The 24388-nt window shown below is 45.2% G+C and overlaps 2 protein-coding genes across 3 annotated transcripts in view; one reads left to right on the top strand and one right to left on the bottom strand.

Moving 5' to 3' along the window:
* Positions 1–16401, top strand: part of IPPK (inositol-pentakisphosphate 2-kinase) — a 105219-nt gene extending 88818 nt beyond the window's left edge. The window contains exons 12-13 of the mRNA XM_004384223.2: positions 10257–10336; positions 14517–16401. Coding sequence (XP_004384280.1) covers positions 10257–10336; positions 14517–14745 — 309 coding nt within the window. The 3' untranslated portion in view covers positions 14746–16401. The remainder of the gene's footprint in view (positions 1–10256; positions 10337–14516) is intronic.
* Positions 16402–17497: 1096 nt separating this feature from the next.
* The window catches only part of CENPP (centromere protein P), a 391733-nt gene continuing 384842 nt past the window's right edge, over positions 17498–24388 (bottom strand). The window contains exons 6-8 of one of the 2 annotated variants that reach the window (XM_004384245.2): positions 19271–19350; positions 18770–18861; positions 17667–18096 (exon numbers count right to left, since the gene is read on the bottom strand). In XM_004384245.2, coding sequence (XP_004384302.1) covers positions 17969–18096; positions 18770–18861; positions 19271–19350 — 300 coding nt within the window. In that variant the 3' untranslated portion in view covers positions 17667–17968. Of the gene's footprint in view, positions 18097–18769; positions 18862–19270; positions 19351–24388 lie in introns of both variants that reach the window. The other variant, XM_023738608.1, reaches the window with a different exon arrangement.

The raw sequence follows: 24388 nt of genomic DNA, 5'->3' as shown, positions 1-24388 counted from the left end.
TGTTGTTGATTTTGTGTTCGCTGAGTCTTTATATTTTTCTAGTTTTTTATTTTGACTTGTAGGATTGTTAGTTTCCTTTGTGGTTACCTTAATTTTTACCCCTATTTTTCTAAGTTTATACCAGTCTTTTATTTCTTTATATTGCCTCGACTTCCTCTCCATATGAAAAATCTTTGTCTACATTTTTTAAGTTCCTCTTTTTTTGTTTTAATGTTGTCATCTTTTACATATTGACATCTGTTTCCCTATTTTCAGTGTTTTAGCTTTGATTTACTTTTGTGACTATCCTATCTGGGTTGATATCTGGTTGCTCTGTCCTGTGTTCTAGTCTTGGGTTGTTGTCTGATGTTACTGATTTTCTAACTGGAGGATTCCCTTTAGTATTTCTTGTAATTTTTGTTTGGTTTTTGCAAATTCCCTAAACTTCTGTTTATCTAGAAATGCCCTGATTTCACCATCATATTTGAGAGACAGTTTTGCTGGATATATAATTCTTGGCTGGCAGTTTTTTTCCTTCAAGGCTTTACATATGTCATCCCATCACCTTCTTGCCTGCATGGTTTCTGCTGAGTCGTCCGAGCTTATTCTTATTGACTCTCCTTTGTAGATGACTTTTTGTTTATCCCTAGCCGTTCTTAAAATTCTCTCTTTATCTTTGGTTTAGGCAAGTTTGATTATAATATGTCTTGGTGACTGTCTTTTGGGATCTACCTTATGTGGGGTTCGATGAGCATCTTGGATAGATATCTTGTCACCTTTCACGATATCAGGGAAGTTTTCTGCCAACAAATCTTCAAAAATTCTCCTGTATTTTTTGTTATCCCCCCCGTTCTGGTACTCCAATCACTCGTAGGTTATTCCTCTTGAAGGAATCCCAGATAATTCTTATGGTTTCCTTTTTTTTTTTTTTTTAATCCTGTTATCTGATTTTTCCTCAAATAAATTGGTGCCAAGTGCTTTATCATCAATCTCACTAATTCTGACTTCCATTGCCTCAGTTCTGCTCCTCTGACTTTCTATTGAGTTGTCTAATTCTGAAATTTTATTTTTAATCTTCTGGATTTCTGATTGCTGTCTCTGTGGATTTTTGGAGCCTGTTAAATTTGTCATTATGCTCTTCTCTAATCTTTTTAATTTCCTCTTTTGTCTGTTCTGCATTTTAATTAATTTCCTTCCTAATTTCTTGAAGAGTTCTGTATATTAATCTTTTGTATTCTGCCTCCAGTAATTTCGAGTAATTTTCTGCCTCTGGAAAATTTCTAGATTCTTTATTTTGGGAGCTTGCCAAAGCCATCATGGATTGCCTCTTTATGTGATTTGATATTGATTGTTGTCTCCAAGCCATCAATAAGTTACTATATTTATTTATTTTATGTTTGTTTACTGTGTCCTAGCTTCTTGTTTTGTTTTGGTATGCCCAAATAGGCTGCTCATATGAGCTAGTTTGATTATTGGCACCTTTGAAGTTCTAATGTTGTGTCATCAGATGATTAGATCTGTTACTAGGTATGTGAGCAGAGGAGTCCACCCACTCCTCCTGTATGGATTCAGCACAGGTGCCCAGATTAATAGCCACCACTTGCGTGGTGTAGGCTCTCATTTACAGTCCTAGACAGGCATGTGTGATTGGTGTGGGCACAGGCATCTGGCTGCAGCAGGGAGACACACTCTGAGCAAGGCAAGGGGCTGACAGCCACCCCCAAGTGTCCAGGACAAAGGCTTGTCCCTGTTCCCTAGTGCTCATAGGTGGGTGGGTTTTGCAGCCAGACTATGAGCAGCTAATGCTGTTAGCTGTAAGGACTGGGGCCACCTCTTATTCATGGGCCCCTATCACAGGTGGCTGGGTGGTGTGGGTGAGCCACCAGTCCTCAGTCCCCTTATGTGGGTAAGTGAAGACCCAGCTTAAGGGGCAGAGCAGTGTCAAATGTCAAGAACCTGCCACTTCACAGCTGAAACAGAGTTCTGGTATATACCCTGTTGTACTGCGGTAATGAGGGCCTACGCTTTTGAGATGTGCCCACACAAGTTTATACAGGGGGAAAGGCACTCAAAGTCCATGGATCCCTTATACCTGTGCCTAGGTAAAGGAGCTGTGCCTACCCTGGGTTCCTGGCTTAGGGGAGCTGGCAGTTTATTTTTTCCTGTTTGTTAATTTGTTCACTCTCCAAGGCAGGGAGAATGGCTCTGGGCGTGTGACGGATCCTACTTCCTGCCCAGGGGACTTGGCACCTGCTGAAGCTGGTCTGGGACCTCCTGCAGAGCAGGGAGCGGGGAGGTAAATGAGAGAGGTTTTTCCGTAAGGGGGGTTTTGTTGATCCACGTGGTAAGCTGTACGCAAGTACTTAGCTTTCATTGAGGGCTGCTTCTCACTGGTTCTGCGTGGCTGAGTTGACTCTCAGCAGCTGGGTCTCTCCCGGTGTGGAATACGCCTCCCGAGCACCGATGCTTACCTGTCCTACCACTCACCCCCAAGCTGATCAGGACTGAAGGACTCAGGCTCTCACCGAGTCAGGTCTGGCAACTCCTCGCTGCTTCCGAACCATCTCTCCCTCCCCCTGCCACTCAGTCCGGTTCCTCAGCTCTGCCTTTGATGTTCAGGGCTCCCAGATTGCCACGTATAATCGAATCACTTGCATTTTCCGGTCTTTGGTGTAAGAGGGTCCACCGGAAGCATCTGACTACTCTGCCATCTTGGCCCTGCCTCCCAAAATTGTTTTCTTAATTGCTTTTTTGGAGTGTTCATTGTAAGTGTATAGAAATACAATTGATTTTGTGTATTAATCGTGTATCTTCAGCCTTGCTAAACTCGTTTACTAGTTTTAATAGTGTTTAGGATTCTCTATATAAGATCATGTTATCTGGAAATAAAGATAGTTTTACATCTTTCCAATTTGTATGTTTTTTTATTGCCTAAATGCCATGGCTAGAACCTCTAGTACAGTGTTTAATAGAAGTGACAAGAGGAGACATCCCTGTCTTGTTCTTGATCTTAAAGGGAAGGCATTCAATCTTTTACCATTAAGTAGCTGTGGGTTTTTAAAAGCTGTCCTTTCTTCTCTTCGTATTTTGCTGAGTGATTTTATCATGAAATGGTGTTGGATTTTGTCAAATGTCTTTTCTGCATCAGTTGAGATGATTATGTAGTTTTTGTTTTTTATTCTCTTGTTATAGTATATTGCATAACTTGATTTTGGGACATGTGGAGTAAACAATTAGTTTACCTTAGTAATTTGGCCTTTGTCCTTGGTTCCTGAGAGATAAATCTAAACCCTTGGAATCACCTGAGTTATTGAAGTGTCTTTGTTATCTAAACCACACCTAAGGGTTTGTGCCAATGGGCCGGGGCTGGCCTGACCAGTAAGATCTGATATCAGCTGACTTTGGGGGAAGGAGGGACTCTTCCAGTCAATCAATCAAGACTACTAATGAAGTCAATAAAAGCTCTGACACAGAAGCTCCATGGGCTTCCTGGTTGGTAAAAGACATTGATGCACCTGGGAGAGTAGAACATCCTTTGGGATATGGAACCTGCAAGCTGTGAACCCTCCTAGACCTTGCCCAGTGCGTCTCTTCATTTGTACCTGTTTTTGCTAGGATAAAACTGTAATTATAAGTATAGCACTTTCCATGAGTTCTGTGAGTCGTTCTAGCGAATTATCAAACTCAAAGGTGTAGTGGAGCTCACAAGTCAGAAGTGAAGGAGCCCAGAAAGACTCCTGAGCTTGTGGCTGGCATCCTGAAGGAGTAAGGGAACCCTGAAATTTAACAACCAGCAGGTCAGAAGTGAGGGTGTTGTGTGGATTCCCAAACTTGCGGCTGGTGACTGCCTGTTTGGCATTATGAAGGATGGTATCCTTTTAACTTGTGAGAGCTGAGCTAGCTCCAAGTGGCCAGAGTCAGTCTAAGTAAGAACTACAGCTACGCAGTTGGTGTTAGAAGTGACGCACGATGTTGAAAGCAACCTTGCATTCCTGGGATGGATCCCACTTTGCCAAGGTGTACGATCCTGTTTATATGTTGTTGGATTTGATTTGCTAGTTTTCTTTTCTTATGATGACTTTGATTTTGGTATCAGAGTAATATTGGCCTCATAGAATGAGTTGGAAAGTGTTCCCTCTATTTTTTTCGGAAGCGTTTTTGAAGAATTGGTATTAACTCTTTAAATATTTGGTAGAATTCATCAGTGAGCAAATCTGGGCATGAGCTTTTTTTTGTGAGTAGTTTTTTTATTACTAATTTAGTCTATTTATTATAGGTCTGTTCAGATCGTTTATCTCTTCTTGAGTCAGTTTTGTGTATTTGTGTCTTAGGAATTTGTCAATTTCATTTAAGTTGTCTAATTTGTTGGTGTACAATTGTTCATAGCTTTCGGCTTCTTGAAGTATATCTTTCAAAAGTTATATTAGTGAAGGTCCTTTGGTAAATTCCCCCTGTATCTGTTAATCTGGATTTTTATATTTCATCCACATTCTTGAATGGTAATTTTTTTCTACGTAGAAAGCAGGGGTTATTTATTTTTTTTTCTGTTAGTGTTCAAACCATTTCATGCAACATTTCTGACTGTGGTTTTTGAGCTGTCTTTTGTTAGTCTAACTGTCCTTCCTCAGTAGGTGATCTGTCTTTTCTCTCTGGCTTTTGAGGTCTTTTCTCTCTCTCTTGTTATTTTGATGTTTCTGTGCAATACGATTAGGTATAGTGTTTTTATTTGTCCTGCTTGGTGTATGTTGGTTTCTGTTTGTGGATTCATGTCTTTTATTAATTCTTGGCTTTTTTCTCTTCAAATATTTCCTCTTCTCCATTATCGTATTCTTTTTGGGGGGGACTCTAATATGTCAAACTTTATTTTCTCTTCCACATATCTTAACTGCTTTTTCATATTTTTTGTCTCTGTCTCCTTGTGCTACATTCCAGATATTTTCTTCAGCTTTATCTTCCAGTTCATCAGCTGAAATATAAGTTCTTCTGCTATATCTAATCTTCTGTTTAACATGTTCACTGGCTGTTTCATTTCAATAATTATATTTTTAATTTCTCAGAGTTCTATTTGGTTCCATTACACATCTGCTTGGTAATTTTGATAGTTCCCTGTTGCTTGCCCATTTTTTAAATTTCATCTTTTATTTCTTTAAATAATTTATGCATAGTTATTTTATATTTTGTATCTGATATCAGCACCCATCTGTCAGTTTGTCGTACTGTGGTGGCTTGCATGTTGTTATGATGCTGGCAGCTATGCTACCAGCATTTCAAATACCAGCAGGAGTGTCCATGGTGGACAGGTTTCAGTGGAGCTTTCAGACTAAAACAGACTAGGAAGAAAGGCCTGGTGATCTACTTGCAAAAATTAACCAGTGAAAACCCAGTAGATCACAAAAGAGTATTGCCTGACATAGTGCTAGAAGATGGGCCCAGTAGATTGGAAGGCACTCAAAATACAGTGGCTGCAACAATGGACTTGCACATACCAACAATTATTAAGATGGCACAGGACCAGATAATGTTTTATTCTGTTGCACATGGGGTCACCATGAGTCAGAGCCGACTTGACAGCAGCTAACAACAGTCTTATATCAGATAAACAGTAAGACCTTGGAGGTAAAAACTTGGTTATTTTGGCTGACTCACTTATGGTGCTTGTTTGCTTGAGTTTTTGGTAATCTATGATTGTGAACTCAAATTTGTTTGATTTTAATCTCTGGAAATCTTGGGAGACCTAAGTAGAGAATGCTTTCCTCCAGACAGGATATGCAGTTGTTTCTGCCGGAAGCCAGGTAACCTGAAATCACTGTAGCTCCTACTTGGAGTTCTTGGCTTAAGGCAGGGGTGTTAGGTTTAGACCCTATACCCTGGGGCTTATTCCTAAAAGCAGTGCTGATATTGGCATTTACCTACAGGGCAGCTCGGCCTTCCCAGTTGCTCCCTCATTAAAACTAGTTTCAGCTGTTTTAGGAGTGGCTGATGAGAAGAAGAGTTTGCTCTTACATAGATGAGCATTTCTGTAAGATGGATGCTTGGAAATAAAATTGATGAGTCTGTTTTTGATGGTTATCTTTTGATAGATTCTTTTGGTTAATATTTGCACCATTTATTTTTTTCCATTCTTTTATTTTCAACTTTTTTGTGTCTTTGTACTTAAAGTGTGGCATATACTAGGGTTTCGTTTTTTACCCATTGTGACATTTTGTCTCTGTTTATTGGGCTTATACTTAGGTTTAAATCTTGTAATTTTTCTCACCTGTTTTAAGTTTCTTTTTTCTCTCCTCTCTTACAATCTTTTGAGTTGATTACTTTTCATCATTCCATTTCCCACTCTGTTAGCTTGCAAGTTAGAATCTTTTACTTTTTTGTTAAGTGGTTATCCTAGCTATTACAGCAAGCAATTGACTTGTTAAAGTGTAATATTATGTAGTATTTTTACTACATAAAATTACTTGGACAATGCAAGGTTCTTAGAATATATTTTATTACTACTCCTGACTTACATTGCTATTGTTGCTGCATATTCTGTTGTTTTAAACTCCACAGGACATTATTATTATTATTGTTTTATACATTATTCATTTAGATTTACCAACGTGTTTATCCCTTGCCTTGTTCTTCATTCTACCCTGAATCTCTGAGCTTATATCTGGAATCATTTTTTTTTTCTCCTAAGAACACCCTGTAATACTTCCGGTGGTTAGTTCTGCTGGTGACGAATTCTTAGTTTTTGTTTAGTGCTATGTATAAGTAATTTTTTTTTGTAGTTGCTTCATTTTTCCTGCTTAGAATTTGGAGGTTTTCTTGAATCTGTGGCTTGATGTCTTTGTTTGGTTCTAGAAAATTCTTGGCCTTAACTTTTCAAATTTTGTTTTTGCCCATTCCCTTTTCCTTCTGGGACTCTAGCTGCATATATGTTAGACATATTGTCTTTATCTTCTATGTCTCATACACTTTCTTTGAAATTTTCCAGCTGTTTTACTTTCCATGCTTTATTCTGGATATTTTCTAATCTGCTGTTAAAATTATCAGTTGAATTCTTAGTTTTGATTTTTGTATTTTTTAGTTCTAGGATTTCAGAATAGTTCATTTTTATAGTTAACAGCTCTCCTCTGAAGTTCTCAATCTTTGTCTTTCCTTTCTTGAGCAGAGTACTGCATGTGTCTGGTACCTCCAATATCTGGAGCCCATGTGAGACTGTTTCCATTATCTTTCTTTTTTTTGATTTTCATTCATGTTATCTTGTCGTCCTGTGCCTGGATATTTTTGGTTGTATGCCAGAAATTGTATTTGCACAATTATTTTAGAAATAATTTGGGGATTTGAGATTTGTTTCTGTCAAGGGCCTGGGAAGCACTAGCAAGCTGGGGTCATCTTAATCCAATTTTGGTAATTGATTTCTTCGAAGTGAAGCTGCAGTTCCTAATGGGCCTGTTGACTTCTGGTTCACCTTTAATCTTAAGGTGTAGCATTTTGGATGCTGACTCAAAGAGAGGGTTCAACAAAGTAATTGTCCCTGGAGCCCTGGAAGTCAGTTAAAAGTGCCTCTCAGCTGACCCTTCAGAATTGGCTCCCCACCCCTCCTGGGAAAAGCAACCACAAATACCTTTGTGCTCTCCCTGCTCCAGCAAGTCTTCTCTGTCTTGTTAGCTCTGCCTTCAGGTAGATGTTTTCAGTATTTTGTCCAGCTTTTCTAGTTGACCTCAGTGGTTGGGTTGGACCCAGTTACCTAGTCTATCCTTAGTAGAAGTGAAAGAGTCTAGCCCTTTCATTTTATGTTTAATGTGTGTGTATGTACATATATGTGTGTATATATATGTATATTTAATTTTTTTGCCCATTTAATTATTGAAAAATGGAGCCTTGGTGGCACAATGGTTAAGTGCTCATCTGCGAACGAAAATATTGGCGGTTTGAACCCACACAGCAGCTCTGAAGGAGAAAGAGCTGGCGATCTGTTCCTGTAAAGATTACAGCCTGGAAAACTCTATGGGGCAGTTCTACTGTGTCACATGGGGTCACTATGAGTTGAAATTGACTCAATGGCACCTAACAACAGCAACAATTGGTGAAAAATATTTCATTGTTGTAATTTGTATTTCCTTGATTATTAGTGAGATTGAGCATCTTCTCACATATTTTTGACTATATTTTTCCATCAGTTTATTTGGTCCATTTCCTTTTTGGGTAGTTGTTATGGCTTGAATTGTGTCCCCAAAAAATATGTGTCAAGTTGGCTAGGCCATGATTCCCAGTATTGTGTGATTGTCCACCATTTTGTCATCTGATGTGATTTTCCTATGTGTTGTAAATCCTACCTCTATGATGTCTATGAGATGAGATTAGCGGCAGTTATGTTAATGAGGCAGGACTCAATCGACAAGATTAGGTTGTGTCTTAAGTCAATCTCTTTTGAGATGTAAAAGAAAGAAGCGAGCAAAGAGACATGGGGACCTTATACCACCAAGAAACAAGAGCTGGGAGCAGAGCATGTCCTTTGCATTGAGAAGCTCCTTGACTGGGGAAGATTGATGACAAGGACCTTCCCCCAGAGCCAACAGAGAGAGAAGGCCTTCCCCTGGAGCTGGTGCCCTGAATTTGGACTCCTAGCCTCCTAGACTGTGAGAGAAGAAATTTCTGTTTGTTAAAGCCAACCACTTGTGATATTTCTGTTACAGCAGTACTAGATAACTAAGACAGTAGTTTTTCTTTTTTTATGTTTATCTTTAGCACTTTATAGATTCTTGATATTAATCCTGTTATGCGTTACAGATATTTTTTCCTCGTCTTTCACTTGTCTTTTACCTTTGAATTATGACTGTATCATGTACAAGCGTTTTAGTTTTTAGGTGTTCAGGTCTGTCAGTCATTTCTTTTATGGCTTCTGGGTTTTGTGTCTTGCTTACACAAGGCCTGCCCTGTGTTAAGGGCATAATAAATATTCTCCTATAATTTGTTTTTTATATTCAAAAACAATCTTTTTTTATATTTAAAAAGAAATCCTTTTGAACTGGATCTTTTTTGTGTATTATGTGAAATAACTGATTTCTTACATTATTGAATAGAGTGTAAGCACAGGACTTGCTGATTTCTTTCTGTTGTAAAAGGCTATTCCAGGCCCAAAAAGAAGAACAGCTAGAACCAGTCAGTGGGCCTAAAAAAAGCCCACACTTTGGGTTCCCCTCACTTCTCCCTGTAATGTCTTGAGGTTTTGAAGATACAGCTTGGGTGTGTTTTCTAAGGCCAGGTCCTCCTGGTTGTATGAAATTGAGGAGAATGAGTAAAAGGGAGGCAGTCAGCAGTACAAACATGGAGGCCAGTGATAAATGATCAAAGCCCACTTCCTTTTTTGTAACTAGTTTATTTTTGAAAAGTGAAAGTTATTCAACCTAAACAAAATTCAAATGATACATAAAAAAAGGGGGACTGGGTGGCTGTCTCTGCAGACCCCCATGTGTCTGTGTCTGTGAACACAGCCTCATGTAAGCAGGGGCCACAAGGGCTCACAGCTTGGTGTGGGGGCACAGCTCTGGAGCCAGACTGCTGGCATGTGGGTCCCAGCCCTGCCCTTGCCACAGTGGGCGCTAGACAAAGTGTTCTCTGTCTCAGTCTCCTTGTCCATAAACTGGGAGTGATAGTAGTGCTTGGTGCCTGCTTCGTTGGGCTGCCTGAGGAGTGAGTTAACAGTTCACAGCACGTAGAATGGTGGAATTTCTATAATACACCACACGTGACCGGACCTAGCGTGCCACAGAGACTCCTTCTGATGACGTTGAGGTTGTCGGTGACATCTCGTTGTTTGAGCACTGCATTGCTGAACCTCTTTCTAGAAGGTGTGGAATGACGCTTGTTCAGTGCTGTTGGTGGGCCAGCATGCCGGCTGGCAGACGGGCGTGGCTTTGCTGCATCTGAGGAGCCCTGGTTTTCTCCCAAAGGCAGACTGTGGTTACCTTGCTGGAGATGAGTTGAGGGTGTGGGCTTGGAAATCCACACGCCTCTTGCAGGGAAGAGGTCAAAGGGTAGGGTGGCCTTTGCACGGAGCCCTCTGGTGCTGTGCTGATTGGCGCTTTCAGAGTGGGGCATGTGTGAGGGGACTTCTTGCTCCAGGAGCTTCCTTGCTCGATGTTGGCTGCACTTATAACTACCCCCACCCCAGGTTCTGTAAAAGAAACCAGTTCTCGGCCCTGACAGGTGTGAAAGCTGGAGACGTTTTATGAGGTCCCATGCTGGTGATGTTGGGGTGTGTGGCCTGCTGCTGACTTCTCCCTTCTCTGCAGGTGCAGCAGTACCGTGTGGCCATGACTGCCAAGGACTGCTCCATCATGATCACCCTCTCCCCTTGTCTGCAGGACGAAAGGTAAGGATGGCAGTGGGCTCTTGCAGCTTGGGAGGGGCACCCTGAGGGCATGTGGTCGGGCACGTGGTCTCCTGGGCCGGCTGGGCAGTGTGGGCCTAACAAATCCTCTCAGTTAACTTGTAATGCAGTCCAAAGGCCACTGATGGAGAATAACTAAAAAAGATCGTTCTATTAAATGGAAAATGACCGTCATTATCTAAGGAAATAGCCCAAGGGCTTATAAGCAGTTTGGATACTCTGGTGCGAATGGCTTTCTCTCAAGAAAGCCCCAAGTCCCCTGTCCAGGCTCGATGACGTCTGCAGTGTCGTGGGGCCCCTGGGCCTTGCTCTTCAGTTTTCTGCCAGGTTAGCATGACTTCTCCATATTTGTATCATGTCATTCACCTGGAGGCTTTTAAGAGAACACATCTTCCTACTTCCTTCCCTGCAGAAGGGGACGGTGTCTGCAGTAGCTCCCCCTCATTTAGCCTGAACATCATCATTGTTGTCCAGCTCCCCTTTGCCCCTTTTTTGGAATTAAGGATGAACCTGATAATCTTCTCATGGTGATTAAATGGCATTGTTAGCATTGATCTTGTTTAAATTATTTTCTGACCTTCAACCAAACAGCCAACCAGTTGCCATTAAGTCGATGGTGACCCACATGTGCTACAATTGGGTTTTCAGTGGCTGATTTTTCAGAAGCAGATCGCCAGGCCTTTCTGCCAAGGTACCTTTGGGTGGACTCAAACCTCCAGCCTTTGGTTAGCAGCAGCCAGGTGCATTAACCATTTGTACCACCTAGGGACCCAGAGGTGCCAAATTCCACATGAAGTATTTATTAAATGCTTTGCATTCTTCCTAGTGACTCATCTTACATGTTTTCCTGGGCCAAGTTGACCTTTGTTGCTGGCTGCCAGCCATCTGTTTTCCTAATGCTTTTGAACTTGGCAGTTCCCTGGAAGTTCTGTTCCCTGGCAGGCCCAGAATTGACCACCTTCTGACGTGAGATACAGAGAGACTCATAGGGCAGAGCTAACATGAAAAAGGTGTTCTTTTTAGTTGAAAACTCCTGTCATATCCTCTGAAGATCCCCCATGCCTAGCTTTGCGTAACTGGTCAGCTGGATTGAGTTAGTGTCGTTAGATGGGAGGTCACGTGACCCCAAAGGACATTTGTTTCTACCAGCTTCCTGAACCAGATGCAGGTAGGTAATGGTGCTCAGAGGAAGTTGCAAAAAGGTCAGGCAGAGGCTAGGAGGTGGGATCTAAAGAGCCCTGGAGGGGTGTGTCTGCAGTCCTGGCACCCTCAGCTCAGGTCTCATTGCACCCTGCCCCCCCCCCCCACCGTGTGCCAATGTGAAGGATGAGACCCAGGGGTGCACCCAGCCCTGGGGGTCAACTTCCAGACTGTGTGCTGCCAGCTCCATGTCCAGGAATCATCCATGCCCCAGCAATCATTGGAGGCCCTGATGCTGCACGAGCAGTTCCTTGAAGCACTTTTTTTATTTGAAAAATTTGAAAACAACCTAAATGTCCAAAAAGAAGGAAATGATTAAATTGTGATGTGCTGTTTGCTTATTTTATTTAGAATTCTGTGTCATGTTTTTGCCACTTAACACTTTATCATGAGAAGTGTCCCAAGTCATTAGAAGCATACTTAATGACTGCAGCAAGCTGGGCGGGAAGCAGAGCAGAGCGGGCATCAGCAGGGAGCCCGGCAGCACACGAAGGAGAGGGTGTGGTGGAAGGCATTTCCAGGCTGTGGACGCTGATTTAAGTTAGTTTTAATCTTGAAATGTTAAAAAATGTTTTAAAGCGTGATTATAGAAGCTTTGAGTTAGAAAACTTTTGCCAGTCAGACATGTACGTTGGGTTTGGGGGAAGTGAAGACCATAGAGACTTGGGATCCCATGACCAAGTTGAGGAGGGCACTACAGAAGACGAGAAGGAATGGGGAGAAACCTGCCCTGCGGAAGCCCCTCCGCTGCACAGGTGGTGCCCGTGGGCTTAGGTGCCCACATCCAAGCAGACAGTGGGGAGACCACATTATACAACCCGACCTAGGACTAGTGTTGAGGAAGACTGAGAGAGATAGAAGGAATGGCTTCCGCCTGGAGGGAGGTGGAACGGACAGACCTGCCTCACAGACCGCACCCCTGCCGCCTGGAGATGATGACTAGAGGATGTAGCAGGAGGTGGTGTGAGAGGGCTGCCAGGGTGAGTGCAGAGACAGCCAGGGGCACTGTGCTTCTGGTGGCCCTTCTCCTGGCAAACCTGCTTCCCCGGGGACTGTATGCAGACCAAGGTCCCGTGGCGCTTGGGCAGCATTTTGAGGCATCACTGAGAGCGGGATGCCCAGGAAAGGTCTGGAAGACTAGGGCCCCTGGGTCCTTTGGGGGGAGGCATTCTCGGTGCCATCCCTGTCCAGCGGAGCAGCCCGTGGGCAGCCTGGCTGGGCTTTTAGCTCAGTGTGATCCTAGGGGGCGAGGTAACGACTCTGCTTCCTCCCCATGTGCTGTGATTCTAAACCTCCCTACAGGAAAGGAGAACAGTCCCCATTACTGCAAAACCAGACAGGCAGTGCAAAACACTGTCGTATATCATCTGTGTACTCACTGATCTCGTGGACACTAAACCTTAGACTAACTGACACCCGTTAACAGTCATCTGCAGCTCACTAACAATTGTAATAGTTACACTCATCACACCATCTGAAACAAAGGTGTCTCCAGTCTGCTTTGCTCTTTCTGCCGTGTTAAAAGAAAAAGTCTTATCTCCAGCCGCATTCCCCCTTCCATCGCTGGCAGAACCCTTCCACTGCTTGGGAATATAGCGATGCACAGGCGGCCGGTGCGTCCTTTGCTCTCTGACTCCCGCTGCTCCTCTCTCCTTCAGTTCAGACCCAGCCGGGGTGGCCAGCTGCGGCCTGGGTCTCCTCAGCCTGCCTTCGAGTTGCTGTTCCCAGGTGGCTTTGTCCCTGGTCACCCTCCCAGTTGGTCAGTGCCCCAGAGGAGATGGACATGCAGGTGGGGCAGGGACTCAGCTCCCTCCAGCCCGTCTGTACGTCATCTCATTAGGTGATGGTTTTGACACAAGAAGTTGAGGGGCCTTTAAAAACCTCAACTCTTGTCGAATGCTGGCAACGTCACAGTTGACCCTGTGGAGCTGCAGATCATGAGCCCTGACCGAGCAGGCAGCGAGTGGGCAGAGGTCTGTGTTCATGCGCTGGGGGGCCGGGGCCAGTTCAAAGTGCGACTCCTCCATTTGCAAATGCATTGTTACTCTACTCTTGGGGAGAGAGTAACTGAGCCAGTGATTTTGTTTTTCTATAAACAGGATTCTGGAGCAAGAATTTGCCAAAGACCATTTACACTGAAATTCTGGGCCTTTGATCAGTATCATTAAAACATGAAAGTTTAGTGACCCACCCCCTTCCCACTCCCAGGCAGAACCTTTGAAAACTGGTGTTTTTTGTTTTTTAATGGTGTTTCCTAAAAGAGTGGTTGGTGAGTGCAGAGAAGCCACGACCCAGAATACTTCTCGTGGGCTAACCTGAGTTTATATTGTTTATTTAATCACTCATTTGAATGTTTACTATGTGCAAGGCATTCGGAGAGGAGAGCAAGCTTAGTGCAAGATGCAGGAGTACTCTGAAAGTATTTTTAAGTGTAAGCAATTGTTAGTATTTTGTTATGAGTATTCTGATGTTAAAACATACACACACAAAAGTCCTAATAAACAGAATACAAAAGCGCTGTAGATATGATTTGAGAAATACAAAACCAAACCTCTCTCTTCAAATGGGAAAAGCAAGAAGGAATACGAGCTTGTTGCCAGCTGTGGAAGAGACACATAAAGAGAAGTCTGTTTTCATTGTCTCAGGCTGTTGAATAGCCAGACCTACATTTTCCTCGTTCTTTGTTCTGTATACTTGGCTCATGATAAAGCGACTGGCTTGGAACATGGGGAATATCAAACATACATCCTGCATAACTGCATTCCATCTTTGTCAGTCTGTTAACCCTCTCTCGTTCAAGTCCAATCCGCTGGCCTGTCACAGTGGGTGCCGGCAAAGCTTCCTTGCACGTGTGCCCACCACTGGCAGACACAGCGTTGTGCCCAGCATGGCTGCTCCTATGAGCTGGGGTGCAGGGCACAGAGGGTGTGTGTAGTCTCAACATCACATTTTGTATTTCCAGCCCTGGTCACAGAGCTGTTGTCCCTTCATCGAAGTCCCGCCTTGCCTTCTCGGTGTCTGTGCTGGACCTTGACCTCAAGCCCTACGAGAGCATTCCTCACCAGTACATGCTGGATGGCAAGATCGTCAGCTACTACTCCAAGGCTGTGCGCGCCAAGGATGCTGCCGCTGCTGCACCGCCCAGATTCAAGGGAAATGAGGATTGCACACTCGTTCTGCACAAAGTCTAGCTTTTCTCCTGCAGTATCTTTGGAACTCAAAACGTAGAATGTGAAGGCTAATGATAGAGCTGTTTTCTGTTGTGTTGGGTGACTTTTGGCCGTGAATATGTTTGTTTAACCTTTGTTGAAGTGTGGCTGCCTCTCACAGACATGGAATTGAATAGCACTAGAAATGTCTTCCAGGAGAAGGAATGTATTGACGTGAGCCCAGCAGTGTGCTGTTTCCCAGGAATGCCTTTCACGTTCTTAAAACAGAAGCTTCTGCAAAAGTGCTATGAAGACATTCTGGGTAGTTCTTCATTCTCAACCAGGCTCACGTCTGATTCTCTAATGCAAAAAGCCTTATTACTGAGACCCAAGGTTTGGGCCTCCTACCACCATACTCTTAACATAGAAAGCTTGAGTGGCCACGTGCATCTTAGAGCATGGACGTTCAAGAACACATGGATACTACTGGAATTTCTCTTCAGCCAAGTCACATGGTTGCTTTTTAAGTGTGAGCTGCCCATTGCCGCAGAGCGAGTGTGCTGGCTGGGATGTCGGCTTGAGCGTTGAGGTGGGAGTGGTGGCTGCTTGGGCCAGCAGGGGGTGCAATGACTCTCACTGAGGGGCCCCCTCCATCGAGCATTTGCACCGTGTTGGCTGAAGTTGCCTCTTTAATGTTAGGGAGAGCAATGGTATATTCTTTCCCACCTGAAATTGCTGCTGTGGAAAGTGGGAGCAGAGATGTAACTGGCTGGAGCTGCCGGGCGCTGGGCCGTCCAAGGGCAGGACTCCTGACCTGTTTGTCTCTCTGGGCGTTCTGATGTGTTTCCCTTCCCCCTTGGTTTCTTCTTGCGCCCGTTTCTACGCTGAGGCTGGTGGGCTGGTAAGTGCCCCTGGAGGCGGCCCAGAAAACCTGCTGGTGGTCAGCAGCATGCTGCTGTGAAACCCTGTTGGGGTCTTGGCATCAGTTTTTTTCTATGGTAGGTTGTACAAATTGATTACATCTTCGTTTTGAGGGACTAACGAGGGCTTATTGTAACAAAATATATTAGTGAAACCATAGGATTGTATGAAAATGCTACATGAAAAATGAGGAAAATATTTTGCTGATTGTAAATTTTTGTGGGAAATTTTGTGATAACTGGAGAATTACACTTGTTTGAACCAAGCCAGCTCTTCTAGGATTCATTGTTGAATTCTGTCCTAACATTTACTTCTTTCTTCGTTCTCCTCTGAGAGGCAGATGCTTTCACTGCTGTCTTCCTCAGGCCTCACATCACACATGGCTCTGGTACACATGTGGGCATCATCCCCTAAGGGAGTCAGGCCTGGCGAATGGATAGGGTCTGTGCAGACCCCGTGGGAAGGGTGAGCAGCATGCTCAGGCTCAGGGTGACCCGCAGCTCTGGAGGTACTGGAGTGTGATGGTTAATGTGATATGTCACCTTAGCTAGGCTATGATTCTCAGTGGTGTGGTAGACACTGGACTGGGTAGTCTTCCATAATGTAATATAATGTAATCACCTTCTGTGATGTGATGTGGTCAGCCAATCAGTTAAAAGGGGAGTTTCCTTGGGGGTGTGGCCTGTCTTCAGCATACAAATAGATACTTGGGCAAAGTGCGCTCTCTCTCTCTCTCTCTCTCGACCCTGCACTCTTCTCGTCATCTGACCTCCAGTTCTTGGGACGTAAGCCAGCCCCTGCAACCCCATGAGCCAACAGCAGAGGTCTCTAGCCTGCCGCCTGGCCCGTGGATTTGGGACTTGCCAGCCCCCACAATTGTGTGAGCCATTTCCTTGAAGTAAATCTTTCTCTATATTTATATACACATTTCACTGGTTTTGCTCCTCTAGAGAACCCAGATAAGACATGGGGGGAAATGGCTGCAGGTGTCTGCACTTGAAAGAGCCTTTGCTCCACGATTCGTTTGTTTTTTTAACCTGAGGTTGTCCAGATTATTGGCTGGGGCTGAGGGAGCCCCTCAGGGTGACCTGGCTGCCACAGGCTGTGCAGAAAGGATGTGTGCATACATGGCGGGGTGTGCCTTCGAGCCTGGGGCTGGGCCGCTTCCATGTCCTCCCAGCAGCCTCCCATCAGGGCTTGGGATGTCACCCTGTTGCCTGTGCAAGCAACTGCCTCATGCGGGCCCACTTCCTAGCAGGACTGAGCAGTATTAAAACATATCCTCTCTCTTTTGGGGAAAAAGAGAAACTAGATGAAACCCACCCCTCCTCAAAGAGCTGCCTTGTCCGCTGCCTGGCCATTTGCTGTGTGTGGGTACACAGCTGTCCTGGGATGGAGGCCTTGCCCATGTCCAGGGTGGGGGGGCTCGCCTGTGTCCTGGGTGTGCATGTGCTGCCGGAGGTGGTCAGGCTTCACCTGGCCCTCTGGCAAGCGGCACTGTTCAGACTCCAGCTGGAGGGCCCCTCCCGTCTGTGATGTTGACGCATTTGCAAACAAACAGTACATCTTTACTGGTTCTAACAGCATTTAAATTGGCGGTGGAGGTGCTCGCTGCAGTCACAATTACGTAGCACATTCAAAGCTGTGGTGGCAATGGCAACGCTAGGCCCTGTGATGTGGGAGCAGGTGCCCCCAGTGGTGGAGCAGCTGGGGAGGGAGTGCACAGGGCTGTCTTCTGTCTACTGTGTTCTGTTAAAGCTAGCAGTGCCACTTTGTGTGAAGACTAAGAAAAGTGAGTGCCAGGGGACCTGCTGAGGGGCTGGCAAGTCCCAAATCCATGGGCCAGGCGGCAGGCTGGACACCTCCCAGCTGAAGGAGGTGCGGAGGTGAGTGTAGCCCAGGCTTTCTGGGACAACCCAAGGCCTGAAGTGGCCAGTGTCTCCCCTTGGGAAGTGGAGCGATGTTTTAAAAACAAGGCTAGGTCAGCGTGTTGCTCCAGGAGCCCTGCCCAGGACCCTCCGGCACTGCCACCATAGCTCCCAGGCTCACAAAACCTCTCTCCAGGCGTCTGTAAGGATGTACAATCACTCTTGGTACACTGACTCGAATGTCAAGCTTATTTAAAAAAATACACTATACATGTCACTTGTATTTGGCATTTTGTATTTAAATAGCTGTATTTATTTTTCATGTCATGACAGTTTATATATGTGCCATATACATAGATAGCATGTTTTAAGGGTATGATTTCTAAATGAAAAATAGCAAATGTTTATATTCAATAAAATTATAAACTGCCGAGTGCAGAATCTTATTTCATAAGTGTTCAGTTTTTGTGAACTAGTCATTCTTTTGTGTTGAAAAATAATTTTATCAGGCTTTCTAGAGCGGCTTCAATTCCAAGCACTCCCAGGAGGGTGCGGAAGCTGAGAGGAGCACTTTCTATAACTTTCTTCTTGTCCAGCTCCAGGGCTATAAAGAAAACATAAACAGGTAAGAAACGTCAAAGTGACTGCCTTCTAGTTTAGCATGTTTTACTCCTGGGGTTGGTCCTCACCAAAAGCCTTCACTGAGAGCTTGAGGCAGCACCTAGGAATGAGAAGCACTGGGGGTGGGGGTGGAGCGGGGAAGGAAGGGCCTAAGCTGTCTCTGCTGGAAGCAAAGACAGAATATTGCTTTCATGCATTCAGCCCAAGAGGGCCTTTGAAGGGTCATCTCCACCCCCTCATGCTTTTTGAGTTGATTATTTATTGATAAAAGAAAATATTTTTAACTGATGATAAAAATAAAAATGTGTAAAAATGAGATTTTTCAACTTTTGATTCTTACTGCGTAAAACTAGATGAAAGACCAAAAAAACCTAATGCCGTCAAGTTGATTCTGACTCACTGCGACCCTACAGGACAGAGCAGAACCGCCCCATAGGGTTTCCAAGGCTGTAATCTTTATGGAAGTCGACTGCCACATCTTTCTTCCATGGAGCAGCTGGTGGGTTCGAACCATCAACCCGTTGGCTAGCAGGTGAGGATTTAACTACTGCGCCCCCAGGGCTCCTCAGATGGAAGAAGTAGGAGGCTTTATCTAGCATGTTCAGGAGCTACCTCAGTATATCTATATCGAGATCCTATGTACAATTTCAGATTACCTTGCTGTGGGATTTTGGTTAAAAGATCCAGCTTTGGCAAAACCTTCCCTTCATCATCTATTTGTATTCTCCAAACAATTACTAATTCAAATCTGCAAGAGGTAAAATACATTTTTAAGTGCACTTTGAAATATGATTAAAAGATCAAACTGTATGCAGCGCCTTTTATCTGTCTCTGCTAGGGGAAGAGACACCTACCAACCACCCACCCCTTGAGCAGGAGGACACCCCACCACGAGCAGGAGGACCCCTCACTCCAAGCAGGAGGGCTGCTTCCTCCCGCCCTTCCTGCCCAGGGCCGGAGGCCTCAGTGGCTGGATCCCGACACAGCCTGCATCTTGGGTGGGGCAATGGCCAGCATGGGAGCCGCAGGAGAGGTCAGAGAAGAGGGAGGCAATTGGTCAGCAACAGGCGCCCAGGGTCAGTCAGCTGGGAGAGCTGCTCCCGTGGGCTGCTGCGCCCTGGTGTGGCATGCCCTGAGCCTGCCTGCCATGGACTCACCCAGGCTGGCTGGCGCTCTGGATCCCCATGCAGCTGGAGGCGGCACCTTCGGGGAGCTGTACAACATCTGGATATTTTTCCTGCATGGGAAGACAAAACGGTTACACAGAACCCCTCCAGGGAGGGACATGAAGTGGTAGCCATGGGGCCTGGGGCTTTGGTTCTGTGTCCCTCAACTCTGCTCACGTCCTGGGTAAGGAGCACAGGGGTTGCTGGGGAGGAACAGGAGGACGCTGTTCGATGTGATCAACTGAAAATAAGGAAAAAACTTTTGAAGTGTTTTTCACGTTTTCCCTTAAATTTTATATGTGCCATCCCATACATGGGCAGCTTGGCACTGCTTTAGAAGGTTCTGTGTTGACACTGCCCGCTGTCCACCGTGTCTCCTCCAGTCTCCCTACAACAGCCACTGGACCTTTTTTTTTAATAAACTTTTTATTTTGTAATAATTTTAGATTTACAGAAAAGTTGCCAAGATAGCATAGAGTACCTGTCGTTTAACTCTCCCTGATGTCAACATCTTACAGACCATGATGGACACCAGCACGGCCGCAGGGCTGTTAGCTGAGCTTTCCCCTGACTCATCCTGACCCCCACCGGTGTCCCGTCCGTCCATCCGGGCTCAGGACCCTGCCTGGGAACCCCCACTGCATTTGGTGGGCTGTCTCCTTAGTCGCCTCTGGTCCGAGGGCTCCTCAGTCTCTCCTTGTTTTCCATGGTCTTGACAGTTTTAAAGCACCCTGGTCAGGTATTTTGTAGAACATCCCTCAATTTGGGTTTGTCTGATGTTCTCTCACAATTAGACAGGACAATAGACTGTTGGAAGGAGGACCCCAGCGAAAGGTGAGGTGCCTTCTCCTCACGTGTTGGGGCACATGGTATCAACTTGACTCACTACTCGTGGTGGTGATCACTGGTTGAGGTGCTGGCTGCCAGGTGCCTCCACTGTCAAGTTACTATTTTTCTCATTGAACGTTTGAAAACAATTTAGCATCTAACCTCACAAAGCCTTTCAGAAGGAGGCTCTGTAAGGACCTTTGGGCTCTTCCAGCCACAGTGGATGTTCATGCCCTGCCCACCCTCATGTGACTGTGTTGGATGCTCCTCATGGCCCACCCGCCTTTCAGGTGCAGCAGACAGGCTCCTGCCCAGCACACTGCCACCTGAGATGTCGTCCCTGGCACCTGGCACGGAGCGGGACTTCCTGGGTCAGCTCACATCGCACACTGTGGCCTGGCGCCTGGCACGGAGTGGGACTTCCTGGGTCAGCTCACATCGCACACTGTGGCCTGGCGCCTGGCACGGAGCGGGACTTCCTGGGTCAGCTCACATCGCACACTGCGGCATGGCACCTGGCTCCCAGTGGAAGTGCGATAGGTGCTTTTTGGTGGGTAACCTGGTTCAGGGAGCAACTGTCTAAAAGACTTATGCTCTGGTAAGTCACCTTCAGGATGAGATCTCAAAAGTATTCTCTCTAAACAGGAAAATAGAGTTGAATTTCACAAACTCCTAGGCTTGCAACAATAAGGCAGCACCCCCCTGCCCTGCCCCATTTTGGAAATGCCTGATTGTTTACATTATTCACTGCAGGACCTGGGGACATCTAGCAGACCAGAACTGGCATGTTAATTAGGCTCAGCTGTTAGGTCATAACAACGACAACATTTGCTTCCAGGAATCTGAACAGAAAAGGCACAATCACACCCAGGGGACATGAAGACCATCTTCTCAGTTCTTAGAAAACTTGTCTTTTTTGCTCTTGGGAGCATAGGTTGCAGCATCTCCACAGAGACTCTGTGGCCTTTGGACACGCTCTGAGATGGGCATTTTCCTTTCACAGTGCCCAGTACAGAGATGGAGGCCTGGAGGGGATGTCAGTCAAACCAAAGTCCCGTCCAGAATCAGAACCATCGCTGCTCCCACAGCCCTGCTTCTGAACTCCCTCATCTGCTGATTGAATCACTGTTTGCTCAGAGACCTGAGGTTTGTACGAAAAGTACAGTACAGCATCCTTGCAGAAGCTTCATCTAAAAACATTTCCAGCCTAGTGACCAATCCGGATCCCGCAGGCAGGGGGTCACAGGGCTAACCCATGAGGGGTGGCAGAGCCTGGGAGGCATGCAGAGGAGGGAGGCCTTCATGAGGGCCGCAGATGCTTGCTGGACTGAACCACGTTTAGCTCCTGGCAGATGAGGTCTCGTGGGGACAAAGATGCTGCTGTTTGTCAGGCACCAGCCTGACAGCGGTTCTTGTGCTCCCTGTGTGAGGTCAGTGCTTCCATCCACTGAGAGAAAGAGACATGCTGCGATGGAACAAAACACATCCAACCCAAACGCATTCCAAACCCAACACTGTGGGCCAGTACTTACAGATAAATGGAACTACTAATTCAGCAAAACAAATTTTGTGAGAAAATGTATACCTAAGGATTTTAAGTGGAAAACACTGGTTGATTTTTTAAACCTCAGGCCCCTCTAAATTAATAACAACTGCAGGAAGCATGTGAAGGAACAGCATGTGAACGTGGCGGTTGGGTGCACCAGTCCTGTGCACGTCCAGGCTGCGTTCAGTGGCCACATGGCGCTCAGCCCGGACAGCCTGGAGTCGGCACTGCAGCTGCGGGCGGCCCTGGGGAGTTGGGAGGACATGGGGCCTCATGCAGCCCTTTGAGCACACAGGAGGGAGTCGCACAGCCTCTGAGGCCTTTCCCTCATGAACAGAGGGAGGGTTTAGACTAAGTGCTTTCACGGAACATTGAAGTGCAATCCTTATTTTCGTTTCCAAAATAAAAAAAAAAAACAAAAGTAGAAATGCACACACTGGGAAGAGACCAGGCGTTCAGTTTTTGGCTTGTGTGAAAAGTTGTGTCCTTTTATATAAGTTATAATAGTGTTCCTTTTGTCCCATTTCATTCAGTTGTCTAGTAACCTCGTATTCAGAGCATGGTTGAGAATAAACAGGAAGCAGTTAAAGGCTGGTCAACAGTCAAATAAATAATGATGATTTTACTGCCCATCACACGTAGAAAAGATGGGTTTCCTTGACAGAACTGTGCAGAAGACTTCGAGGGCTAAAACAAAAAAGTTGTGAAATGTGCAATGTGGGTTTGAGGTCGCCCAGCATAGATCTGCACATTTCGACAGCTACTGAAGAAGAAGACTAAACACCGAGAGAGTTAAAGTCACTCTGACGAGGCAGGGATATGCACAGTATATTTTAGAATAGTTTCCATGAGAAAGTTATACACGTAAGAGGGTTAATGGGAAAATTATAAACCTGATCTGGAAAGCACCTTCGATATTTCACATTTTGCCACCAATAAAACTCAGGCCCAGAGAAATGGGCTCAGCTCCTTGTCCACGCGGGCTAGGAGATGATCTACGCCTACGACTGTTCGTGCACCACAGAGCCCTTGCAACAAAAGCACTATTAAAAAGCCCTATTTAAAAAAGCCAGTGTAGCGCCCAGTCTTCCCAGTGTCACTGTGAAGGTTATAACACAGCTGAGCAAGTGGGCAGTTGGAAGGGGACTCGCCTGGCCCTCACTCTGTGCACTGCCACCACTTGGAGCCTGTCAGCCTTCCACTGGAAGCCTGTTTTAAGCTCAGCTAGAGGAATACTGGAGCAGTGATTCAAGATGCGTGTTTATGCAGCTGCTTGCCATATGGTAGCGGCTACACTTAAGAAGTCTCCTGGTATTTGTGATAGAAAAACAGCAGCTGTGAGGATGTTGGCAATTCAATATCCAACCCCTTTTATACCTGAGACCCACTTTGCTGTTGGAATGGCTGTTGGATGCTAGTCCAACGGGGAATGTAATTTTTAGCAGAGCTTTGTAGAAAACCAGCTTCGCGTTACATATCAGACACACTAGCACAGGCAGAGGAAGAATTAGAGGTAGCCACCCCCCGCATCTGAAGTCCCACTGAATCAATGGGAAACCTGGAATCCTGGGTTTAAATCTACCCTTGGGTGTCCACAGACATGGTACTTCATCTTGATTTTAATATTTTCCAAAGAAATTAGGTCTGGCTGCTTCAGTGATTTTAAAATTGAGATATAATTCACCCTTTTAAAATGCAGTGTACAATTCAGAGGTTTTTAGTGTATTTACCATCATCACTTTCTAATTCCAGCACATTTTCTCCACCCCAAATGGAAACCCTTTACCCATTAGCCATCGCTCCCCAGTGCACCCTCACTCAGCCCCTGGCAACCACTCATCTACTTTCTTTCTCTATGAACTGGGCTGTTCTGGACATTTCAATATAAATGGAATAATAAAATGGGACCTTTCGTGTCTCACTTATTTCACTGACTTATTTCGAGGTTCATCCATGTTGTAGCATGCATCAGAACTTCATTTCTTTTTTGAGCTGAATAATGTTCCATTTGTATGTATGTGCCACATTTTGTTTATCCATTTATCTGCTGATGGATATTTGGGTTGTTTCTAGTTTTTGGCTATTGTGAATAGTGTTGCTGTGAGCCTCCCAAAGCCCGTTTGTAAATCACCTTGCCGACTGTGAGAAACCTGACCCCCTTTATCCTCAATAGGAAACAAATCTCCCAAAGAGCCTGCTACCTCCTCCCTACCCCACACCCCAAGGCAGATGCACCCTCACCACCCATTCCTCCTTGGGCTCCTGGGCACATCAGCACCTCTGTGAAGGGAAGGGAAGGAAAGACCTTATCTTTTAAAAAACACATCTAGCTTGCATAGCACTGGAGGTAGGTTTGAATATATAATAACATTTATTAAGTGATTTTATGGGCCAAATACTGTGGTGCCTTTGTCCTTTGCATCAGTGATGTGGTGTGTAAATAAAGGACTACAGTCCAGTATGAGAGCACTATAATAAAGGTATGTATGTGGTAAAGGTTTTTCAGAGTGTAAAAAACGTTGAAAAGGTAAGTGATTAACAGTCTCGTGGGACAATTTAGTCAACTGACACAACATAGTTCACAAAGATAATGTTCTGCATCCTAGTTTGGTGAGTAGCGTCTGGGGTCTTAAAAGCTTGTGAGTGGCCATCTGAGATATAACTATTGGTCTCTACTTGTATGCAGCAAAAGGGAAGGAAGGAAATCAAAGGCCTAAAGAAGAAATTAGTTCACA

Source organism: Trichechus manatus, unplaced genomic scaffold (assembly GCF_000243295.1).
Source record: "Trichechus manatus latirostris isolate Lorelei unplaced genomic scaffold, TriManLat1.0 scaffold00120, whole genome shotgun sequence".
In the NCBI taxonomy this organism is placed as follows: domain Eukaryota; kingdom Metazoa; phylum Chordata; class Mammalia; order Sirenia; family Trichechidae; genus Trichechus; species Trichechus manatus.
Note: the sequence above shows the minus strand (reverse complement) of the source record. Positions and strands in the feature narration are given on the sequence as shown.